This window comes from Electrophorus electricus, chromosome 20, assembly GCF_041902795.1.
Source record: "Electrophorus electricus isolate QZ-2024a chromosome 20, ASM4190279v1, whole genome shotgun sequence".
Classification (NCBI taxonomy): Eukaryota; Metazoa; Chordata; class Actinopteri; order Gymnotiformes; family Gymnotidae; genus Electrophorus; species Electrophorus electricus.
Genome location: NC_137516.1, coordinates 7,896,614 through 7,918,359, shown reverse-complemented (window position 1 = coordinate 7,918,359; position 21,746 = coordinate 7,896,614). Strand labels below are relative to the sequence as shown.

The window sequence follows — 21,746 nt, the reverse complement described above, 5'->3', positions numbered from 1 at the left end:
GTATGAAACATCTGGAGTATGTGGTTGCTTACTGTGCCACCTTCACTTCCAACAACAGCACATGATGTGGTGGGCTGCGGTATTGTGTGACCACCACTGCATGCTGTAGCGTTCACCACTACAGTCAGAAGAGCCCAGAAGAACAGGGGTGACCAGGTGATGTCTCTGGTATTCCAAGATTTAATTTTAAATTTGAAAGTTACTTTTCCAAGGACTGAACTAAAATAAATAGTATTCTACATTTTCTACTCCATATTTATACTGAGATTGCAAACTGAGTACAAACATGTAATCAGATCATTCAAAAGATTTTTCAAGCTGAATTTAACCTTAGAGGCACACCTGAAGTTGTACCCAACCTATTAAAGTCACAATTAAAAAACTTTTCATTCTTTTTCCCCTCTCTCTCTCTCTCTCTCTCTCTCTCTCTCTCTCTCTCTCTCTCTCTCTCTCTGTCTCTCTCTCTCTCTCTTTCTCTCTCTCTCTGATGTAGTTATGTTCACATTCTAAATAGAGTGAGATCTCAGAGGTCTGCAGCCTTCCTAAGCCACAGAATGGAGCACACTTACAAAGACAACTCTAGTCTTCAACACTGCTCTCCACACAATTATGTTTTTTATTTAAATACTATGTGCCCTATGAGCAATATTAAACACAATGTACCAGCTTCTACTGAAAATAGAATAAAAGAGAAGTTGAACTATAACTATTATCTAATAACAAGTGATGTTACTTTTCGATTGTAGACAGAATTAAATTGATGAACACAAAGAGAAAGCCGACTGACTAGGTACAACTCCTCGCTGCATAAAGGATAAAGGGGCATTCCTGCATAAGATATGAGGGGCATCTTAAACCATTAGCACAGATGCGCCATTAGCACTGAGCTAGCACAAATAATAGCCCACAGGTGCGATGGGAGGAACTGGGTGGAGGACAGCTAGAGAAAGAATTGAAGCCATTAAAAGTTAACACATTTTTCAGCCCAAACTTCCTAAAAGTATGACTCCCTCTTTTCACAGCAGATAGCCATGAAAGATTTCTAAAGTTTTCATACTATATTGACTGTGTTTAACCTCAGAGCACACAAAATGTCCATATACAATTTTTAAAATGTGGATGGATAACATAGTGTTTGGTATGTGTATAACCAAGAAGACTAAGACAGATTAAAGTATGTAGAATTCAGTGATACTCAGTAGCATTCACTGTTTAAAAACTGTAATAAAATGCATGAGTGCATAATAGATACAGAGGCTAGGAGTCATAAGTATACAATACAGTCAAATTATTGGTAGGTCAGCCAAGAAGTCTTAGGAGCTTTAATAGAATTTGGTACAAGGTTCTTCACCCTGCATGATACTCAGTAGTCAATGCTCTTTCAATCTGAAAAAACAAAGCAAAAAAAAAAGGTGGCTGCTCCAGATGCTGGGGTGGTTGCTGGATGTTTGGCGCTCTTGGCACTATTGGAATTGGCAATGGGTAATGTAATCCTTAATCCAGGTTTCTGGTTAACAGGAACATCAAGATGAAATAAGGGAAGCTAAATTGTTCCCTCTGCTGACAGAGACAAAGCAGTATTATTACCTCCAAGCTCTGCTTTAAATAGTGGTTTTGAACAATGGAGGAACTGCCCCACACGACAAACATATAGAGTGTACCGTTGGGTAGAAACCCTATTGGAATGCTGAAATCTTCTAAGGTCCAGTACCTCCATGACAAAAGGTTTCTCTATGATGAGATGGAGAACTCTGGATTAACCCAAAATTACTTACAGTCCAATCCTGTAGCCTAAATAAACAGGAATATCTTAAAATAACACATTTGGCACAGGTTAAAACTTTTGTTTACAGTTAGCCTCTCCATGAATTGACTCTAATTCTCTTTTGTTATTTTATTGTGTCATTTTTCTTCATCTTTTAATTACTCTTGTCTTGCTTGGTTGCATAAATATTATGTAGCGATCTCACTGGATATCAGTATAAACTAAGTACTGATTTAATAAATGTCATTAAATGTTAAACTATGAGTCTGGCTTGTGTTACCTCTATGTTTCAGAAAGTAGGGACTTCTCAACACCTATACCAACAACATAAGACAAAGGTTGCCTTTAGATGTGTAGGGCTTTGAAATGTTGTGTGAAAGATCCACTAGCTGTGTTGTGTCTACCCATACCAACTAAGGGATACAGAAAGTGGGATGTACTGATCTTCAAAGCAGGACAGTCAGTTGGGGGAGTTCTCCCCCTTTATTATATATAGAAAAAAAGCACAAGGGATATAGAAGAACTTTTCTTGCACAGTTGATGAAGGACCTCTGTCCGAAAGGTTCTGTTTCTCTGGAAACGCTGTGTACTTTACTACAATTTTGAATGTATATATATTCCCCACTTGCCTTCTAGATGGTCTTTTTTCCTTCAAGCTCAGGTTCTCTAGGAACTTGAGAGTCCTGCCTAGTATCTTAGCTCTTAGTACTGTACGTTTCTAAACTGAGATCTTGGATATAGTTCCTGGAATCTGCTGAAGATCCCATTTAACCAGTTTGGGGGTCACAGCCCCTAGTGCTCTGATTACAACGGGAACCAAAGTTGCCTTCACCCTCCACATCCTTTCTAGCTCTTCTTTTAGCTCTTGGTTTTTCTCAAGCTTTTTGTGTTCCTTGTTCCTGATGTTGCTATCACTCGGGATTGTCACATCTATAACTACGGCCTTCTTCTGCTGTTTATCCACCACTACTATGTAAGGTTGGTTAGCAATCACCATCTTGTTTGTCTATATCTATATCCCACAGGATCTTAGCATGGTCATTTTCCACCACCACTTAGACCTTGGAATGTCCAGCCGATACTCTGCACAGATATTTCTGTATACTATGCCAGCCACTTGGTTATGGCATTCCATTCCTTGCTATCATCTTGCATCCTGCTGTTATGTGCTGGATTATCTCAGGGGCATCTTTGCACAACCTGCATCTGGGATCCTGCCTGGTATAGTAGATACCAGCTTCTATTGATCTCAAATTCAGACATTGTTCCTCTGCTGCCATGATTAGTGACAAACACCTCACTATTCCCCGGAATTACAGAGATCTGGCACAGGCATTCAGTCCCACTAAGGCTACACAGCTTCCACCCATCATGACTGGGATTGTGCCATCACTCTCAAGGAGGGAGCCATCTTTCCCAGGTGTAGAATCTACAATCTCTCAGAGGAGGATGAGCAGACAATGGGACAATACATTAAGGAGTCAATGAAGCAGGGGTAGATTTGTCCCTCCACTTCTCTGGCCTCTGCCAGCGTCTTTTCCGACAAGAATAAGGACGTGGCCTTGAGACCTTGTGTAGAGTACCAAGGGCTCAATGAACTGCTTGTGCAGTACCCTTATCCTCTTCCCCTGGTCAGGTTAAGGTGCTCATAATCTCATAAGGATTAGGAACGGCGATGAATGGAAGATAGCCTTCAGCACATCCTCAGGGCATTATCAGTATTTAGTCCTGCCATACCGTATAGTCACAGTTCCCTCTATCTTCCAAGCATTCATAAACGAGGTCCTAAGGGAGTTTCTGGGCAGATCTGTCGCTATCGACGACATCCTGATCTATTCCTCCTCCTGGGACCAACATGTGCGTGATGTGCAGGCTGTCCTCCTTAACCTCTTGCAGAACCTCCTCTACTGCAAATTAGAGAAATGTGAATTCCACCGCAGAGAGGTGGATTTTCTAGGTTACATCATCCAGGAGGGCAATGTAAAGACCACAAACACACAAGGAATTACAGCGATTCCTGGGGTTTATGAATTTTTATAGGCAGTTTATCAAGTCCTTTAGCACGTTGGCTAGGCCGCTCACAGATCTGCTTTGGGGACAGGCTAAGCAGATAAAATGGACCGCTGAGGCGGAAAGGTCTTTCGAGGAGCTCAAAACCGCCTTCTCTACTGCTCCGGTGTTGCAGCAACCGGACCCGGAAGCCTTTCGTGGTGGAAGTAGATGCGACAGATGTGGAAGTAGGCACTGTGTTATCCCAATGCAATGGAGAGACAGGAAGGCTGAAGCCCATAGCCTACTTTTCCCAAAAGCTAAGCCCATCAGAGAGGAATTATGGGGTAGGGGATAGAGAACTCCTGGCAATGAAACTCGCCTTTGAGGAATGGAGACATTGGCTGAGGGAGCGCGACACCCCTTCACGGTAATCACTGACCACAAAAACCTGGAGTGCCTCCAGATTACCAAGAGGCTGAACTCCTGGCAAGCTCTTCTTTTCAAGGTTTGTTTTCTGCATCAACTATAGACTGGGAGAGAAGAGCGTAAGGGTGGACGCACTCTCCCGGCAACACAACGCTGAAGCCCAGTCGACCAACCTGGAGCCAGTTCTCTCCCCCTCTTGCTTCTTCGCATCGCTTAGGTGGGATCTCGATCAACAGATAGAGGCAGCCAATCCCCATCCACACTGTCCACTCAACCGACTCTACGTGCCACCCAGACATCGTAGAGCCCTTATCGCATGGGCACACACCTTGGTGGGAACGGGCCATCCGGGGTCTTCGCGCACAGCACAATTAGTAAGCGCAAGCTACTAGTGGCCAGCCATGAATGAGAACGTGGTGAGCTACAATGGCTTTGTGCGCAGACTGTGCTCGCAGCAAGACGCTGCGCACCCCACCTGCAGGTAAGCTGCATTGCGGTGGATTCTGTTACTGACATGCCTGTATCTGAAGGTAACATGGTCATTCTGGCAATAGTGGACAGATTCTCTAAGATGGTACAGTTCATTCCTTTGGCAGGTCTACCAACAAGGTGCTTGAAACATTCCTCAGAGATTTTGATCCATGTTGACATTATAGCATTGCACAGTTGATGCAGATTTGTCATCTTTCACCACATCCCAAAGGTTCTCTATTGGATTGGGATCTGGTGACGGTGGAAGCCATTTGAGTACAGTGAACTCTTTGATATGTTCAAGAAACCAGTTTGAGATGATCTGAGCTTTGTGACATGGTGTGTTATCCTGCTGGAAGTAGCCGTCAGAGGATTGATACACTGTGGTTATAAAGGGATGGACATGGTCAGCAACAATACTCAGGTAAGCTGTGGTGTTATAAACATGCTCAGTTGATATTAAAGAGCCTAAAATGTGCCAAGAAAATGTCCCCCACACCATTACACCACCAGCAGCCTGAACCATGTATGTAAGAATTCTTACATTTTACCCTGGCTAAATATATCTTTACACTTACACTTACACACACACTTACACACACACACACACACACACTAAAAAAGGTAAGCAAGGGAGACAAAGACAGGGAGATTGAGAGAATCAATCCTTGTATACCAATTTTCAAAGCTGGACAGGTGGGGTGGGTGGAAATTGTTCCCCCTTGTGGGTCTATTCTGTTTCCTCTCAGGTTTCATTATAAGACAAAAGTCATTCTAGTCTCTCTCTCTCTCTCTCATGCATATATATATATATATATATATATATATATATATATATATATATATATGCATGTATGTATATGTGTATGTGTTTAGGATGGGGGGTGGGGATGTTTAAGATACCCCTGATAATCCCCTTGGGAACAATGTAGAAATAACCTGCTAAATATATCTCCATTCTTACACACACACACACACACACACACACACACACACACACACACACACACACACACACACTGTCTTTCTTACTCACTCTCTCTCTCTCTCTCTCACCCTTTTTTATGAGAGAAAGAGAGAGAGAGAAAGACAGGGAGCGTGAGCAGATGTTGTCTGATATTTAAAAGAATACAAACTTTCAAAGCAGAGCACAATACCTTGCTGTCTCTGAATCGCTGTCACTCCATTGATCAAACAATACACATATAAAAAAACAAAAACTTCTGTTTTCCCTTGCTTCCAGCACAGAATCATATATATGACAACTTTCTGCATATTAGTACATTATTATTACATTGGTACATTATCCTTTTCTATTTTTTAATACCTAAAGATGAGAAAATGAAAATTACAATGAGATAATTCCAGTAAGACATTACTTCTTTCCCTATTGTTATGCTGTATTATTCTACTGTACGGTGCTGGAAACATATAAGCAAAAGTGTGGACTTTTCTATATATCTTTGGACTTCATTCCATTAAACCAAGATTGAGCAAAATAATGTTTTATGTATATGCTTATCTAATATAAGAACCTCCACAGTACAAACAGATTATTGTAGATATCGAGTGTGGGAACATAGAACATGTCGTTCCCCATTTTCAGAAAGGTTTTTATGAGACTGAACTGAATCACTTGTTATAGCATTCGTTTCCTTTATTGGATTCGCCTGAGCAGATCAGGCTGATGTGATTCTGGTGTACCTGTATTAAATCAAGAAGCCATCAACCAGGACTGCTTTAATCCCATTAATGATCTGGTAATAGGAGAGTAAATAGCAGATATACGTGCAGAGAAGGTGTTGCACTTGTCTAACCATTTAAGAACCTCCAGAATTTTGGATTAGTAATTAGCTTGATGGATCATTTAAAGTCCTTAAAGCTTTGCAAAGTCCTTGATCATTACATTACACTTAAAGTTACAGTCAGTATTGTCCAAAACAATTTATAATAGTGCTAAGTTGTCTCCATGGAAGAAATTCTTAAGTATACAAGGCCTATTATTGAACAACTACAGTGCTCTCAGTCAATCCAAAATTTTAATAAACTTTAAACCTGAATATTTATGAAAGTAAAAGCCAAAACCTCATGGCTTTCCTTGAATATTTGTCTGCATAATTATTGGGCAACTATTAGTGTGCAGAATTATTATGCAACTAAATGAAAAACAGAAATTATCCCATCTCACTTGTTTATTTTCATCTGTTAAAGTGAGAATAATAAACAAACAAACAACTCAAAATTTACAAAAAAAACCACTAAATCCTTCACTTTAAATCTCGCATTTAAGAAGAGCCCACAAGTACCCAATAGGGGTTATGTCGGGTGAGGAAAAGGACCATGTCATTATTCTTTCATTTTTAAAGCCTTTACATAGTGGAGCACTTTGATGCATGCGATGGAGCATTGTCCTGCATAAAAATCATGGTCTTCTTAAAAGATGTAGACTTTTTCCTGTACCACTGCTTGATGAAAGTGATTTCTAAAAACTGGCAGTAGGTTTGGGGGGTTGATTTTGAGTCCATCTTCAACCCGAAAAGGTCCAACTAGCTTAACTTTAATAATACAAGCCCATAGCAGTACCCCACCTCCACCTTGCTGCCGTCTGAGTCGAAGTGGAGCTCTGTGCCTGTTACTGATCCAGCCACAGGCCCATCCATCTGGTCTGTCAAGAGTCACTCTCACCAAATCAGTCCATAAAACCTTTGAAAAATCTGTCTTCAGATATATTGGCCCAGTCTTGATGTTTCACCTTATGTGACTTGTTCAGTGGTGGTCAGGTTTCAGTCATCCTTATCTTTGCCATGTCTCAGAGTACTGAACACCTTGTACTTCTGGGCACTCCAGGTAGGTTGCATTTCTGGAATATGACTGCACTGGAGGTTAATGGGTCCATGGTCTCTTCACATTTGATTCTTCTCAAATCTTTGGCAGTTAATTTGCATCTTTTTTTCTCAACACGTTTCTTGCAACCTTGTTGGCTATTTGCAACAAAAGATTTGATGGTTCTGTGATGCCATAATATCTCATCAATCAAGAGTCTTCCATCCCTCTGAAAGACTTTCTACCATTTTTTACTTTTCAAAGTTAAATCTCTTTTTTGGCAAATTTTGCCTGAAGAAAAAAAGCTGCCTAATAATTATGCACATTTTGATATAGGGTTTTGATCTCCTTAGGCCACACCCTCTCTCATTACATAAATCACCTTATATGCATAAAACCAATAAGAATTCAAGTTTATATAGCTTAGACTTGAAAAATATGCATAAAAATGATCATATGGTCAAAATACTCTCTTGCCTAATAATTGTGCATACAGTGTACTTGAAAAGATTGGTCTTTAGTCTATGTTTGAAGACAGCAAGAGACTCTGATGTACAGACAGGAAGTGAAAGTTCATGACCTCCCAGTCTCTTAAGGGTCGGTGGAGCAGGACCATTTTGGGCTTTGTAGGCACGTGTCAGGGTTTTAACAACTGATGCAGGCAACTACAGGAAGTCAATGGAAGGAACACAGCAGTGGAGTGATGTGTTAACTGACATTGCATCATGGATGACAGCCAACCACTTGAAGTTCAACCTTAGTAAAACCAAACTTCTGTACATCCCAGGTACTCCCAACCCTTACCATGACCTCACAGTTTCCTTCAAGAACTCCCTGGTATCACCATCTGAAGCTGCCTGTAGCCTGGGCATAACTTCGGCTAACCAGTTCTCATTCTCAACTCATGTTTCAAATCTAGCCCGGTCTTGCAGATTTGTTTTTTGTAACATACGAAGGATTCTGACCTTTCTCTCGTAGGAAGCTAACCAGGTGCTTGTGCAGTCACTTGTTATCTCAAAGCTAGACTATTGCAACTGCAGCTACTTGTGGGTCTTCCTCCAAGAGCCATCAAACCTCTATAACTTGTCCAGAATGCAGCAGCACAACTGGTCTTCAACCTTCACACGTTACTCTGCTGCTGCGCTCCCTTCACTGGCTTCCAGTAGCTGTACGCATCAGATTTAAAACCTTGATGCTTGCCTACAAAGCCAAAAATGGACCAGCCCCTTCATACATGAGGTCAATGGTCAAAGTCTCAAGTACTTCAAACCTCAAGTACAGCTCAGCTTGAAATATCGTGCTACAGGACTCATGGAAGACAAGCATCAAGTCTATTTTCTGTCCTGGCTCCAAGATGGTGGAATGAACTTTCACTTGCTGTCTGGACAGCAGAGTCCCTTGCAGTCTTCAAATGCAGATTGAAGACCCATCTATTCATGGAATATTTAAATGACAACTGACCCTGCTCCTATATTGACTAACTAAATTAGTACTTATTGTAGGGTATTGTTTATTACACTGATGTTCTCTAACAAACTCTAGTACTTATTGTTTATTACACTTATCATGTTTAACACATCATGTTTACCTTGTGTATTTTGTACTTCTAGGCATCTCTGTATAGCTACAGTATTCTAGATCATTGGTATATTGGACTCTAACCTGCTGCACTGGCTAAGATGTATTCTATGAGTAAATGACAAAGCACTTCTGTAAGTCGCTGCTAAATGCTGTAAATGTAAATGTGTGTGTGTGTGTGTGTGTGTGTGTGTGTGTGTGTGTGTGTGTGTGTGTGTGTGTGTGTGTGTGTGAACTTGGGAAGACTGAATATGAGCCATACAGCTGCATTCTGGATCAGCAGCAAGGACCTAGTGGTGTGTACAGGGAAGGCTGCCCAGAGTGAGTTGCAGTAATCCCGTGTTAAAATGATGAGGGACTAGTCCAGCAACTGATTGGCATCTCTGAATAGAAATGGGTGAATTCTGCAATATGGTAACATGGGCAGAGAATGATAGCTGATGGTCCATGTCCCCACCTAGAGTTCTTGTAATTTCAGACAGCATATGTGAGTTCTCTAATGAGATGGCCAGATCTGGGCGCAAGGAGGAACCACTGGGATCAGGTTTCAAAATGTACACAATTCCCGATTCTATGTTAGATATTCTGGGATGATTCCAACCAAGACAGCCTGCCAAGCTGGTGCTGAGAATAGTGTTTCCATGGTGACAAAACCAAAGGTGCTGATGATAAATGCCTGTTGTGAGGACAGTGGCAGTGCCGCGGGGGTGCCCTTCAGCAGAGCTGACAGTGCCAGCTTTTGCCAACCTCTCAAAATGACAATTTTTCCAAGTCGACAGGCACACATTTAGCAGATAGGGAATGCTTAGATTAAGCAAAAGAGGGAAGCAGCATGCACTCATATTGATTTGGCCACACAATCTTTTTACACACGCACACACACACACACACACACACACACACACACACACACACATTCAAACACACTTCATTCAAACACAGAAATGCACAGGCTCAGATGATCAGTCATTTAAAATCATTCGCATACATTTACATACTTGGTAAAGTCATATAGGTAAGTTGAAGTGTATCATTGGTTGAAAAGCCCTAAATAAACACAGATCTAAGTAGACCCCAGATGTAAAACCCAAAACTAAGTAGATCTGATGTTATGGATCCATTCTTCAGGGACCCACAGCCAAACCAGTTTTGTTCAGATCCTCACATCAAAAGCTGCAGGGCACCTGTATGAGAGTATGCGTGTTGTGTGCCGGAAAATAGATCAGAAATGGTAATTAAAATTCATTCATTGTTGTGCACCTTTCATGTAGGCAAACTTTGCCAGTGCTTATTTTCCAACAACTTCACATGAAACGGTTTTCCTGAAAAATGACCAAAAAAGGAATATTTTCAGTAAAACAGAACAAGTAATAAAATCACCTGCAGAGGTGTAGTCACCAAATAAAAACACCAGTGGCCAGTGCTATATGCCAGTGGCATTTTTGGTTCAAACAAATTTAATTATTTTGTCACCCAGCTCTCTGCTTAATATATTCCAATAGATTCCAATGCCTCAACATGCTTGATTAAAAACCTTTCTGTCTTTCAAACAAAGCTGACTAGCACCACAGAGAAAATGAAAATGGCATAGGCCAACCCACCTTATCAATTAGAAGGAAACTATCTGAGTGCCCACGGATTTGAGTTTGAGTGTCCATGGGTATATCATTCCAACTGCAACTGAGTAGTGGTATCAATGTATAAGGCTATTGACTATGACATCTATGAGGGGAACATTAACTCAACAAAAGAAAGAGAAGAGGAACATTAGCTCAGCAGCACATGGCCAGATATTAGTGATGAAGTTTGTCAGCAGAACCCAGCCACCCAGGAACACATTAGCTGTAGAGCATGAGGAGGAACCATTAACTGCACAGTGCCGGGAGGAACTTTAACAATGAGACACAGAAAGGGGCATTAGTGGTGTAGTGCACAGGGAGAGTACATTAGTGGCATATTGGCTCTTGATAGAGAGGGACCTGGCCATGATGCAGGTCATAAACCCCACAGACACACACACACACACACACACACACACACACACACACACACACACACACAAAGAGCAGCCATCAGGTTATGTCACTGAGCCATTAAAACCACCTCTCCTGGGACAGCCTGATTCGTGTTTGTGAGTTTGTGTGTGGTTTGTGTATGCTTTTGTATGTATGTGTGTATGCACATATGTTAAGATCCGAGCAGCAGCAGGAGTGAGAATTCTCCCCCGGTTAATACACAGGCAGCAAGAGACGGGAGCCAAAGGCAGTGAACTTGCTCTAAATGCATCAGTGTGTCTAATATGGAAGCTGGACTGGATCTGCTACTGAACAGTGACAGGAAGGCAGACAGCCCATGTGACTTCATAACCACTTCACATCTCTAACATTAAAAACACAGAGATTCCAAGAGTCCTCAGGATCTCATGCCACAAGAACCATATCACAGCATTTTTACTTTGGCAGCTAATTTAGGAAAATACTTATTAGACACAGACTGGGAACTTACCACAACACAATTTGCACTGTGTAGAGTCATACACATAAAACTGTGAAATTCCTCATGCATAATTATTTGAATCCTCTGCCCCTCCTCCCAGGTCAATAATTGCATTTGTTCTCAACTGACTGCATTAGTAGCCTACTGTACCTTTCTGTCAGGCCAGTTGTATTTGGCAAAGACGGCATCATATGTGTCCACAGCGCCGTCCGTCACTAGCATGATGGCTTGACTGCATGTGCTGCCTCGACCTGTCTGATTAAACTAGACACACACACACACACACACAAATACACACAAGTATGCAGGCACACACATAGACGTGAAGGTGAAAAAAGGTCCATCAACACATACCCATCATCGGTAAAACAACAGTATCTTAAAAAAATATCTAAGATCATTGTATCAAAATGTTACATTTATATCATGTTCATATAGACAACCATTGCAATTTTACATTCCATTTAAACTACATGCCATCTTCATGTTACAATAAATCAAAGACAGATGAAAGCTGAATGTGTATAAAAAGCACATCAAATATGATCATAAATCCCACTGGTCCCATTGGTCCCCTTATGTGCCATGGTAACCTCATATGATATATCCCAGTGTTCACCTCTATGGTGCCTGTTTTCTGGGGGGTTTCCTATTAATCGGTCCTTACATTAACTCACATTAAAGTCAGAGATGTTTGTCTGTAATCCTGCCTCTCATCTAATGGTCCTCATTAAAACAACCAAATAACCCAAGTCAACCAGAACAGATTTACCAACAAAACGTTGGCCTATAATGAAGATAAAAGTTAATGCTCTGAGTTCATACATTAGCCCGTTATCACTAAAGATAAGTACAATTAATGTTACACAATAACATCTTAGTTATCTCTCACTGGAGAACATTTCATAAGGATCTATAGGATGTGTGTGTGTGTGTGTGTGTGTGTGTGTGTGTGTGTGTGTGTGTGCGTGTGTGCGTGCATGTGTGTGTGTGCGTGCGTATGTGTGTGTGTGTGTGAGAGAAAGAGAGAGAGAGTAGGTGTGTGGTGGCAGGGTGCATCATAGTTATTTTAGAGGCATCTGCAGTACTAAATCTTACTGATGACTCATTCACTCTTGAGCACCTCCTGCATCCTTCAGCCACAAGTTCAGGACACTAGAGAGAACCCCAATGTCAGTGGAGTTGCAAGACCTCTGGGAGATTATTATAGGAGCCATGCCTGTGTGGCTATAGCTTCCCGAGGCACACTGCTGTAACCTTGCTCAGATACAGATCCACTCATCAAATGCAACCCCCTGGTGAACCATGTGCCATCAGCATCATTTACATAGTTCAACTCGTTATTCAATACAAATTTTCAACTCAATCATTAATAGCTATGGTTGATTTAGAAAATAACTAATGGAAATAATAGGCAAGCCCAACACTTATTTTACCCGAGTTTCATGTAATTCATGTACAAATTTCACAAATTAAAGTCCAAAGGTGTCGAATCAAAAGAAGAAGATGCGAATATATGTTGACAGCAGTGCTAACAGTGTTTGTTTTTTTTTTATCATTTTATAGACAATTTCTCTTGGAAAATAATTGTTTTTCTATAGAAATACACATATATTTTTCTTCTGATTAATGTCTCTTGCTCTTTTTTTTGTGCTACTGCGAGGCCACTGGAGCACTTGACTTGCTTTCCGTAATCCAGCCCATTATCATTCAAAGCTCACACTGCCTTCACAATATCTGCTTTCTGCTGATACAAAAACACCGTTCCACAAGGCTCATGATTTTTTCTTGTTTTCCCTGTAGAATGCTTTACTGTTCCATGCCAGTACTCTTCAGTACCTTATGATATAAGTCTATGCAACACAATAACCAATGAATTATGAGCCTAGAAGCGGGGTGATAAAGCACTGCATTTCTCTGGTTTGCCTGCTCTTTACACAGACATGTCACTGTTATATCAAGACGGGAGTGTTGCCTGTCTTGGCAAAGTGTATGACAAAAGAACTGTGGCGTAGGCAGTAATGGGAATGAGACTAAGATTATGCTTTGAATATGTTTAGAAAAAACCCCAATTAACTTTAGTCTTATCTTATTGATCTTAGTCTTATTTATTGATCATAGCAATATCTTATTGATATGCTTATCTCCAAATGTGATTTCTACATAATTCTCTTGACACAGAATTGGCTAATAGTCTCATTTAATGTCATTAGGGTAAGTGAAATAAATATAATATTTGTATGGATTTAATATTCTGCAGAGCTACTGCTATTACTTGTTTTATCAAATTAGACCAGTACCAGTACCAGTACCAGTACCAGTACTTCTCATTGAGTTGGTTAATATTAAAAGGGAATGGGAGTGTTACAAACTAATTTTCTTTTGGAGACCATTATGAAATAGATGAAATTTTCAATCCAGACAATAACAGCCATTTTTGACTGAATTCTGAATGCAAATGAATTTCCTTGATAGCTCCATAAGCATCTCTTAATCATCATTTTAAATGATGGAATAAAGTTTCTTAATTTTCTGCATCGCTTGAGATTATTGTCTCTGTGGGTGATGTGTACAGAGCTGTGTTCTTCTGCAAAACTCATTATCCAAATGAATAAACATCAAAACATAATGTCATGTTGAAATTAAAAAAAAGGGTTTGTCATACTTGCGTGGATTAGCGGGTACACATGACACGGGTCTGGTCCAGGACATGCGTGTGTGTGTGTATGTGTGTGAACTCACGTCGCTGAGTAGCTCAAAGGCCTCGGTCAGAGCCACATCCAGCATCCCTATGCCCCTTGCTTGTAGCTTGTCAAGGTGTTCACGGAAATGCTGCAAGGCAAATGACAGCGCAAGTTAGCTCTCTCATGCACGCGCATGCCTGCAACTGCACACAGAGCACTGTACTGTTTGGTATGGGTTAAAAAAAAACAAAAAAACAATGAATTGAAAGCAGCACACAGAAATGTCATTGTTGTCAAAACTCCTGCTCCAGAGTGTTCTTCTTTCCCAATCTATTGCGTTTGTTTGTTTGTTTGTGTGTGTGTGTGTGTGTGTGTGTGTGTGTGTGTGTAGTGGGTTTAAAGACCAATAGACCATGACCTGTCTGTCTTGTTATTAAACAGAGCCCCAAGGATTGCATCAAAATCATTTAATTTAAATAAATCCTACTGTTCTCCAGACCTACCCACGTGCACACACATACAAACCGAACAGAAATCACTTCTCCACAACTTAACAAAGAATGGAAATGTAATGAGAAATTCCTAAAGAATTCTTAATAAGGTTGTGCTTTCTCACCACCAACTATACGCAAACACTCAAGCCTGTCGTTGTAAGTGGTAGTGAGAGCAATGTTGTGTGTGTATGTGTACACCAGTTTGTCTCTGTGTCTGTGTATGGGTGTGTCAGTGAATCTCCACATGGTTGGAGCAGAACACTAAGTTCTACTGACATGTCCCAGATGCCCTGACTGGTTAGCACAGCATGACTTACATAAAGGCACCGGAAGAACCTCAGTTACTGCCAACCCAGATACAATAAAAGTCCATTTTCACTGTAACCAGAACTGTATATAAAACTGTCACACATTTAACTTCACGTAAGCAATGCAATAGGGAAATATATGCTTGCAAAGAGTTGTGCATCCCTAAAATGAAGTTTATGTACATGTTTGATTGAAAATGATATTTGTTAGAGTTTGGCAGCAGTATCAAGTGCAGCTGATCTGGTAATGTGGCAGGTAACATATACATACCATAAACCCCCATCAGTGTGGCTTCTTCCGTGTAGGCTGCTGGCTGTTCTTTGAGTATTGAAGCTATAGGTCAGTCAGCTAGTGCACATTTGAGACTTTGTGTTGACTTGTAATTGCTTGCCACCCCTAAAGCTGATCATCCAGAATATCACAATATCATAACCAAATATACTGCTGAGTTTCTGAGTCCTATGTGCATGAACACCACACACATTCTGATGTTGGGGCTCCTACACATTTTTGGCATTTTGGAAGATGTTCTTATTCAGAGTGACTCACATATTTATCATTATGACAGCACATGTGCTCCCTGGAAATCAAGCCACTGTTACTGTTACTAGCATCATGCCCTACCTGCTCTATCAGGGGAGTTTCAAGAGCTACATACGAGTTACATATGTCTTCTTGAGTGTTATGGCCCTTCTACGGCAAGACGCTGTTGGAGCGTGGGCTTGTTGGGTTCATCTTTGGAGCCAGACAGCTCCATCCAATCAGATTCTGCTCAGGCACCATGTCATATCTTTTGAATGTGGTCTTGTTGGAATATAGACAGCACCCAGATGCAGGCTGAGAGGGAGGCAGGGTGTATCTGTTTGAATGTGTCACAGTTCCCCTTAGTGTGGCATGCATATAATTCCATATTGCAATAGTCCTTTTTCTCTTAAGAAAGTCATGTGGCTAAGTATCAGTCCCAAATAGAAAAGCTAACATATTCTAAAGCACATAAAGTGTTTGGTTTATTACCTATTTATTTTGCTGGTACAGTTTCTCCACTTTCATAATCTGTGCGTTTGTGTGTATAGACGTGTGTGTTCCAGTGGGTGATGCAGTACTGTCTGAGAGGCATTATGATTTAGCCAACTCTAGTTGGTTTCATTTTAGCCTGGTCCGAAGGTAGAGCTGTGTAGGCAAGTGAGCTTTGTTTCTCAGGAAACACCCTCCACTGCGCAGCTAAAGGAATGGCAGGGCTGTGCAGTCACAGGAAGTTGCTCCCTTTCAGATGAAACCAATATTTCATTATCCTGTTCTGGAGTTATAATGAAGAAGGAGAACTGACATAATTCAGTGCTGCGGGCATTGTTACTTGCTCTTTTTGGTGCACCTGCAAAATGCTTTTTTTTTTAAATTCTTCTAGTAAGATTTTAATTGAATGCTGTGAGGTAAACTTGAGTTTGTAACAGCCCCTGCTGCTAACATTGCACATCAGGATATATGGACCACTGGGTGGAGCGCAACCCATCAGAAATGGCAGGCTTTGCTTTAACAGAACAAATGAATGACAGAAGCCATATTCAGTTTATTTTTACATGGGATTCCAATTTCACAAGGATTAAGTAAACAATCAAAAGAAAGGAAGAGAAACTAAACCAAGGGAAGTACCCGCCTCCTATCCACCAGCCAATCAGCAAACGGCTTGGGCTGGCCTTCTAAAGATTGGCTTCACTGCTCCAGCTTTATCTCCACCTCCTTCTTCACCTTATCGTCAGGTGCACCTGCTCTTCATGACGGGTTAATTAGGCTGTCATATAGGGCTCTCTGTTTGCCATTGTTCTCTGTGAAATTGCTGAGCTCTGCTGAACTGTCTCAGGACGGCAATTATACCTTATAGCCTATAATGTGTTGTAATATATCTACCTGTTTATCGACTCCACTTGTCCCTGTTTATGGTAGCCTGTAGAAGTTATAGCCAGTGTTTGACCCTTTGCTATTGTTTTAGACTCTAGCTTTGGATTTCTTTTTTAAGTTTGCCCTGCGTCTATGTCCTGGGATATGGTTGGCAGTGCAGGACACCACCAGGTATTTAGTGACAAATCTTACTGAATGGCTCTATACTGAAGGGAAACTACTTTCTACTCACTAATGTCCAGTAGGAAACTGCTCTGCCCACAAGGTGCCCTGCGCAAAAAGAACATTTGTGCTGCTGATAGCATGGCTGACAGAGTTCGAAAGAAAGAAAGAGGGAGGGATAGATGGAAGGAGAGAGAGGGAATAGAATAGAAGTGCTATCTAACCACATCCAGAGAGAGAGAGTGACAGATAGCATGACTTCTCTAACTTCACCAGAAGACAGGAGGAGAGTGAAACAACAGTTGCTGAAGGACTGCTTACCCATCAGCCTACAGATAAAGTCAAATGTATTTATATTGCGCTTTTTACAGCAGCTGTTGGCACAAAGCAGCTTTACACATGTCCGAGTCCAAGCCACCAGTGAGCAAGCCAAACACAACTGTAAAAAGGAAAAGCTCCCTAAGAGCTTGAGGAAGAAACCTTGAGATAAGACTTCCCACAATCACCTGCCAGAGATGTGAAAGGGCATGCCATTCTGGTATTAGTCAGGGAACTAAGAAGAGAGTTGTTTCCATGGTGAACAAGATGAAACCTGTTAGAGTATACACAGCAAGGTTCTAGCCACACCATTGCTATAGGTTTGATTCCCATCTGAGCACACAAGCTCATACAATTAATCATGTTAGTTGCTTGGATGAGTGCGTTTGGCAAATGCTGTTAAAAGTAAAAATGGGAATTTTTCAAAAATTGGGGATTCAGTTTAAAGTTCTTGCTGACAGCAGGGGAGTCATTTCTGGCAGCTGGGAAGTTCTTTCTGGCAGCTGGGAAGTGCCTACTGCTCCCCTTCTGGCACGCTTTAAACCAATATCTCTACAACAAAACCTAGAGGACACACAAAGATTGGCCTAACCATGATAGAAACTGCACAGACTAAAAGAAAGAGCTTGCCGTTACTTTGTTCTATCTGAAGACACGATGAACTGGTGTGCGGCCAGACTGTTGCTGACTTAGTGAAAGGCGCCCGCTAAATGCCGTGCCACAGACAGGCGATGTACTTTAAGTCAAAATCTATGCAAGTTTGATATGTGTTCAGACTCAACTTCCTAAGTTATTTTCCCTGCTACCAATGTAGCGATCAGCTGGGGATGCCGGGTGGCTGCAGAAAATAACTGTAGGTTTATAAGGGAGACTGTAACATTAACTACTGTGTGTCATATGTATAGTAAATATTTCAGTCACACAGAAGCATATGCTGGAAGAAAGAATTTTGTTTTTTGCTGCTTTGGGTAAAAATAACTTGCACTTTTCTGTGTTTGAAATGCAACATAGTCAGGGGATGAAAAGGGTTAAAAAATGACCCCTGACAAGCAGTGGAGGATAGCTAGCACACACTGTGCATGTCAATATAAATGGGCTATAGTCTCTCGCTCTATAAACAAGTATGAGATATCATAAGGCGTTTCTAAAGTGAGTGGGGAGAGTAGACTCATGTTTAATATATTAGTCAATAATTCAACAATAACACTTAAACACAGCTACCACCAGGAAAAGTTTAAAACTGCATGATTAAAAGTTTTATTTGGACAAAAGTCCACAACTGAGAACTAGGGGACAAATTTAGTATTTCAGGACATCTTTCTCTCTATGCCTTCCTGTTGTTCTGACCTGCCCCGCCCCCCAACAATGGCACACCTCCCAACATGCCCGCCTCCTTTTTTCATCCCTCTGATGTGTGTTGTCGGGGGTAATCAGAGTAATAACCTCCACTCTCGGCCTCTGCTCCATCGAGGGCCAGAGGGCATGAGAACAGAGGGGGGAGAGAGAAAGTGCATGTTTTGCATGTATGTGAACGAGAGAGAGAGAGAGAGAGAGAGAGAGAGAGAGAGAGTGTACATGAATGTATGTGAATGAGAGAGTGTGTATGTATGTCAGCAAAAATAGACAGAGAGAGAGAGAGAGAGACAGACCAAACTGATAGCTACTATCAGAACTATTGTAAAATCAGATCTGCATTGTCTGGGAGGGTTTGTAAATACGATTTCACATAGATACCGGTGCATGTATAGAAATGAAAACTACGGTAGCAGTGCAATATTCAAAGTTAATCACTCCAGCAAGGAATGTGTATGAAGTATATGACTGCAGATTACATTATAGCTATGTGTTGTGTGAAAACTTTATTTCTTCCAATGAGATGACTTTTAGGGCAATAATAACTTTTCCAAGAACTGGACACTGAGAAAAAGTTGTGGAAGATCACAGACAGAGAAAACATTTATGGATCTATCAATAGGGCATGCATTTACTGTTAGCTAAAATACTACTAAAGAACTACTTCTGTGCCCTTCTCGTATGCAACACCTATGTTGACATGTTAAGCTGTGTTGAGATGAGCTGTTAGAGTTTTATGTTTGCAGTTTTCCTCTCCAAGATAGGGAAACCAGAGTTAACACAGATCATCCAAGTGTAGCCAAATGTGCCGTCTGGGCAGTGGATTGTGGTTGTGATGTAATAGGGAGGCATGGCATACGGCATGTTCTTATGAAAGCAGATCAACAGGGTTACATCTACAATGGGGTATTCAAAGCATTAACACAGAGAGAAAGTAGGATACATATGCACAGGGAAAAGAAGGCAGGCAGACAGAGATACACACACACACACACACACACACACACACACACTCACACCACAACAGGTGATGTAATTATAGATGCCATTCTGGTATTAGTCACCACAACAGGTGATGTAATTATAGACTCACATCTTTGTTGGTGATGTCCGCTTGTACCAGAGTTGTGTTGAGGCAGGTCTCCACGTAGTGAAGCTCCTCATTGTACTTCACACACATGAGCAGAGCAGGAGGGAGGAGATGAATTACACCAGTTATAATATTTCCTTCTTCAAATTAAACCATAATATTTGTTTACTGTATTTTTAAAATAGCCACTGTGCAACCTCACATCCAAATGATTTGTGTGCGCTTGTGTCTTAGAGTGTCTGAGAGTGCTTATTAAGGGAAAATGAAATACTTCTGTTGTTTTAACTACATAATCAGATTATTGTGCGCCATAGAGGTCTATTAACACCCGTAGCATGTCACTGAGAATGACTAATTATCAAAGCACACAGAGAAGTAGTGACAACCTAGTATATTACACACTTACACACACATTTTATAATGTCTTTCTTTGCATTCGAAAGCCACGATCACACGTGCACCTGAAAAGAGGAAGCAACTATCTATGGTTATTCTACAGCCTTACAGACGTGACTGGAGCCCAACAGCTCACGCGCAGAGGCAACACCATATCCTATGTTGGGCAATCCCCTGCCCCTCCGTCCACGATAACCAGACCCTTTTCTTGCCTTCTTCATTTTCTGCATGGCTTCCACGCTCCACTCCTCCACTCCCTACCGTCCCAAGATCCACAGCTTAACCCCACCACACCCCTGCCCCCATCCCAACAACCGCCTGGCTCCTCCTGATACTGTTGTTAATTTAATGCATGACTAGAAATTAGACTTCAAAGTAAACGGGGAGAAAGAAAAATGACGGCGCTCTTCCCCCGCCATGCCAGATGTAACGAAGTAATCTCGGCATGAGGGAATACGATGCGCTTGCTCGCTCTTCCTGACAAGTGCGAACACGCCAGTGACACTGTTTGTCTCTATTCAGTGCACAAGGGCCACTGTTAAAATCAAATGGTTCTAAATAAACTATTTTTTTGATTGAAGAATAAAGAACAAAGTCTTCTGCTGTCTCTGAACCCATCACTGAGGGGGTAAAAAATATTGACATTTGGCTTTGCTGACCAGATTATGATATTGTAAAACACAAAAAGGCAATTGAAGATCGTGCGGCAGTGAAGTCTCAGACCAAATGGTAATATTTTATCAAAGAGTACCATACTGCAGTGTGACAATACCTTGGGATGGAGGTTGATCAAATACCAAAATGCTTCTTAGCAAGTCAAATGCATTCATTCAAATGTAAACTAAATGGCCAGAAAGTGACTTGATGGATGACAGTCCACTTTGGATTAAAAATTAGGAGCAGTCATCTTTCCTTATTTTTCCCCCTTTCATGCAGTTTTAGGCAATTTTGGCAGTTTTAACAGTTTTTCTTTTATTCTCTTCACTTTCGTTCCCAAAGGCTAATTAGTCTGTAATTTCTTCCTTTCCTTTTCATCTAGATATGGCCTACCAGTCGTCTTTTGTATGTGAAGTGTCAGATGACATTTACTTTTGCATAATTATCCTCACATTTTACATCACTTTCAGAGCCGTGGAGACAATTTTCCAGAACTACTCTTAGTGTTCATTCAAAGATAAGGAGCACCCATATAATTATTTATGTCTATATCTGTTTTAGGTCCAATGGTCGCTAATGGTGCATTTATTTAGGCGGTTTTATGTAAAGAATCATATTTGTCTAGAGGTCAGTGCTGAATCCAAGCTAGCCATTCCTAGAAAACAGAGTGGAGTTAGATGCAGTACAGTATGCACACATACATCCACATGCACAGTGTGGGCACAGTAAATTACAGGCTGTATAATCAGCTGTGAGAAAGTGCGTTGGCTGAGAGAGAGAGAGAAACACATAGACCGACTGCATCAGCAAACAGCAGGACCTTCCATTAAAGGCCA

At 41.2% G+C, this 21,746-nt stretch overlaps 1 protein-coding gene across 2 annotated transcripts in view; it reads right to left on the bottom strand.

The window, feature by feature from the left end:
* Nucleotides 1–21,746, bottom strand: part of cacna2d3a (calcium channel, voltage-dependent, alpha 2/delta subunit 3a) — a 174,071-nt gene that overhangs the window by 74,780 nt on the left and 77,545 nt on the right. For both annotated transcript variants that reach the window (XM_035536210.2, XM_035536211.2), the window contains exons 9-11: nucleotides 19,861–19,935; nucleotides 14,294–14,383; nucleotides 11,702–11,815 (exon numbers count right to left, since the gene is read on the bottom strand). In XM_035536210.2, coding sequence (XP_035392103.1) covers nucleotides 11,702–11,815; nucleotides 14,294–14,383; nucleotides 19,861–19,935 — 279 coding nt within the window. The remainder of the gene's footprint in view (nucleotides 1–11,701; nucleotides 11,816–14,293; nucleotides 14,384–19,860; nucleotides 19,936–21,746) is intronic.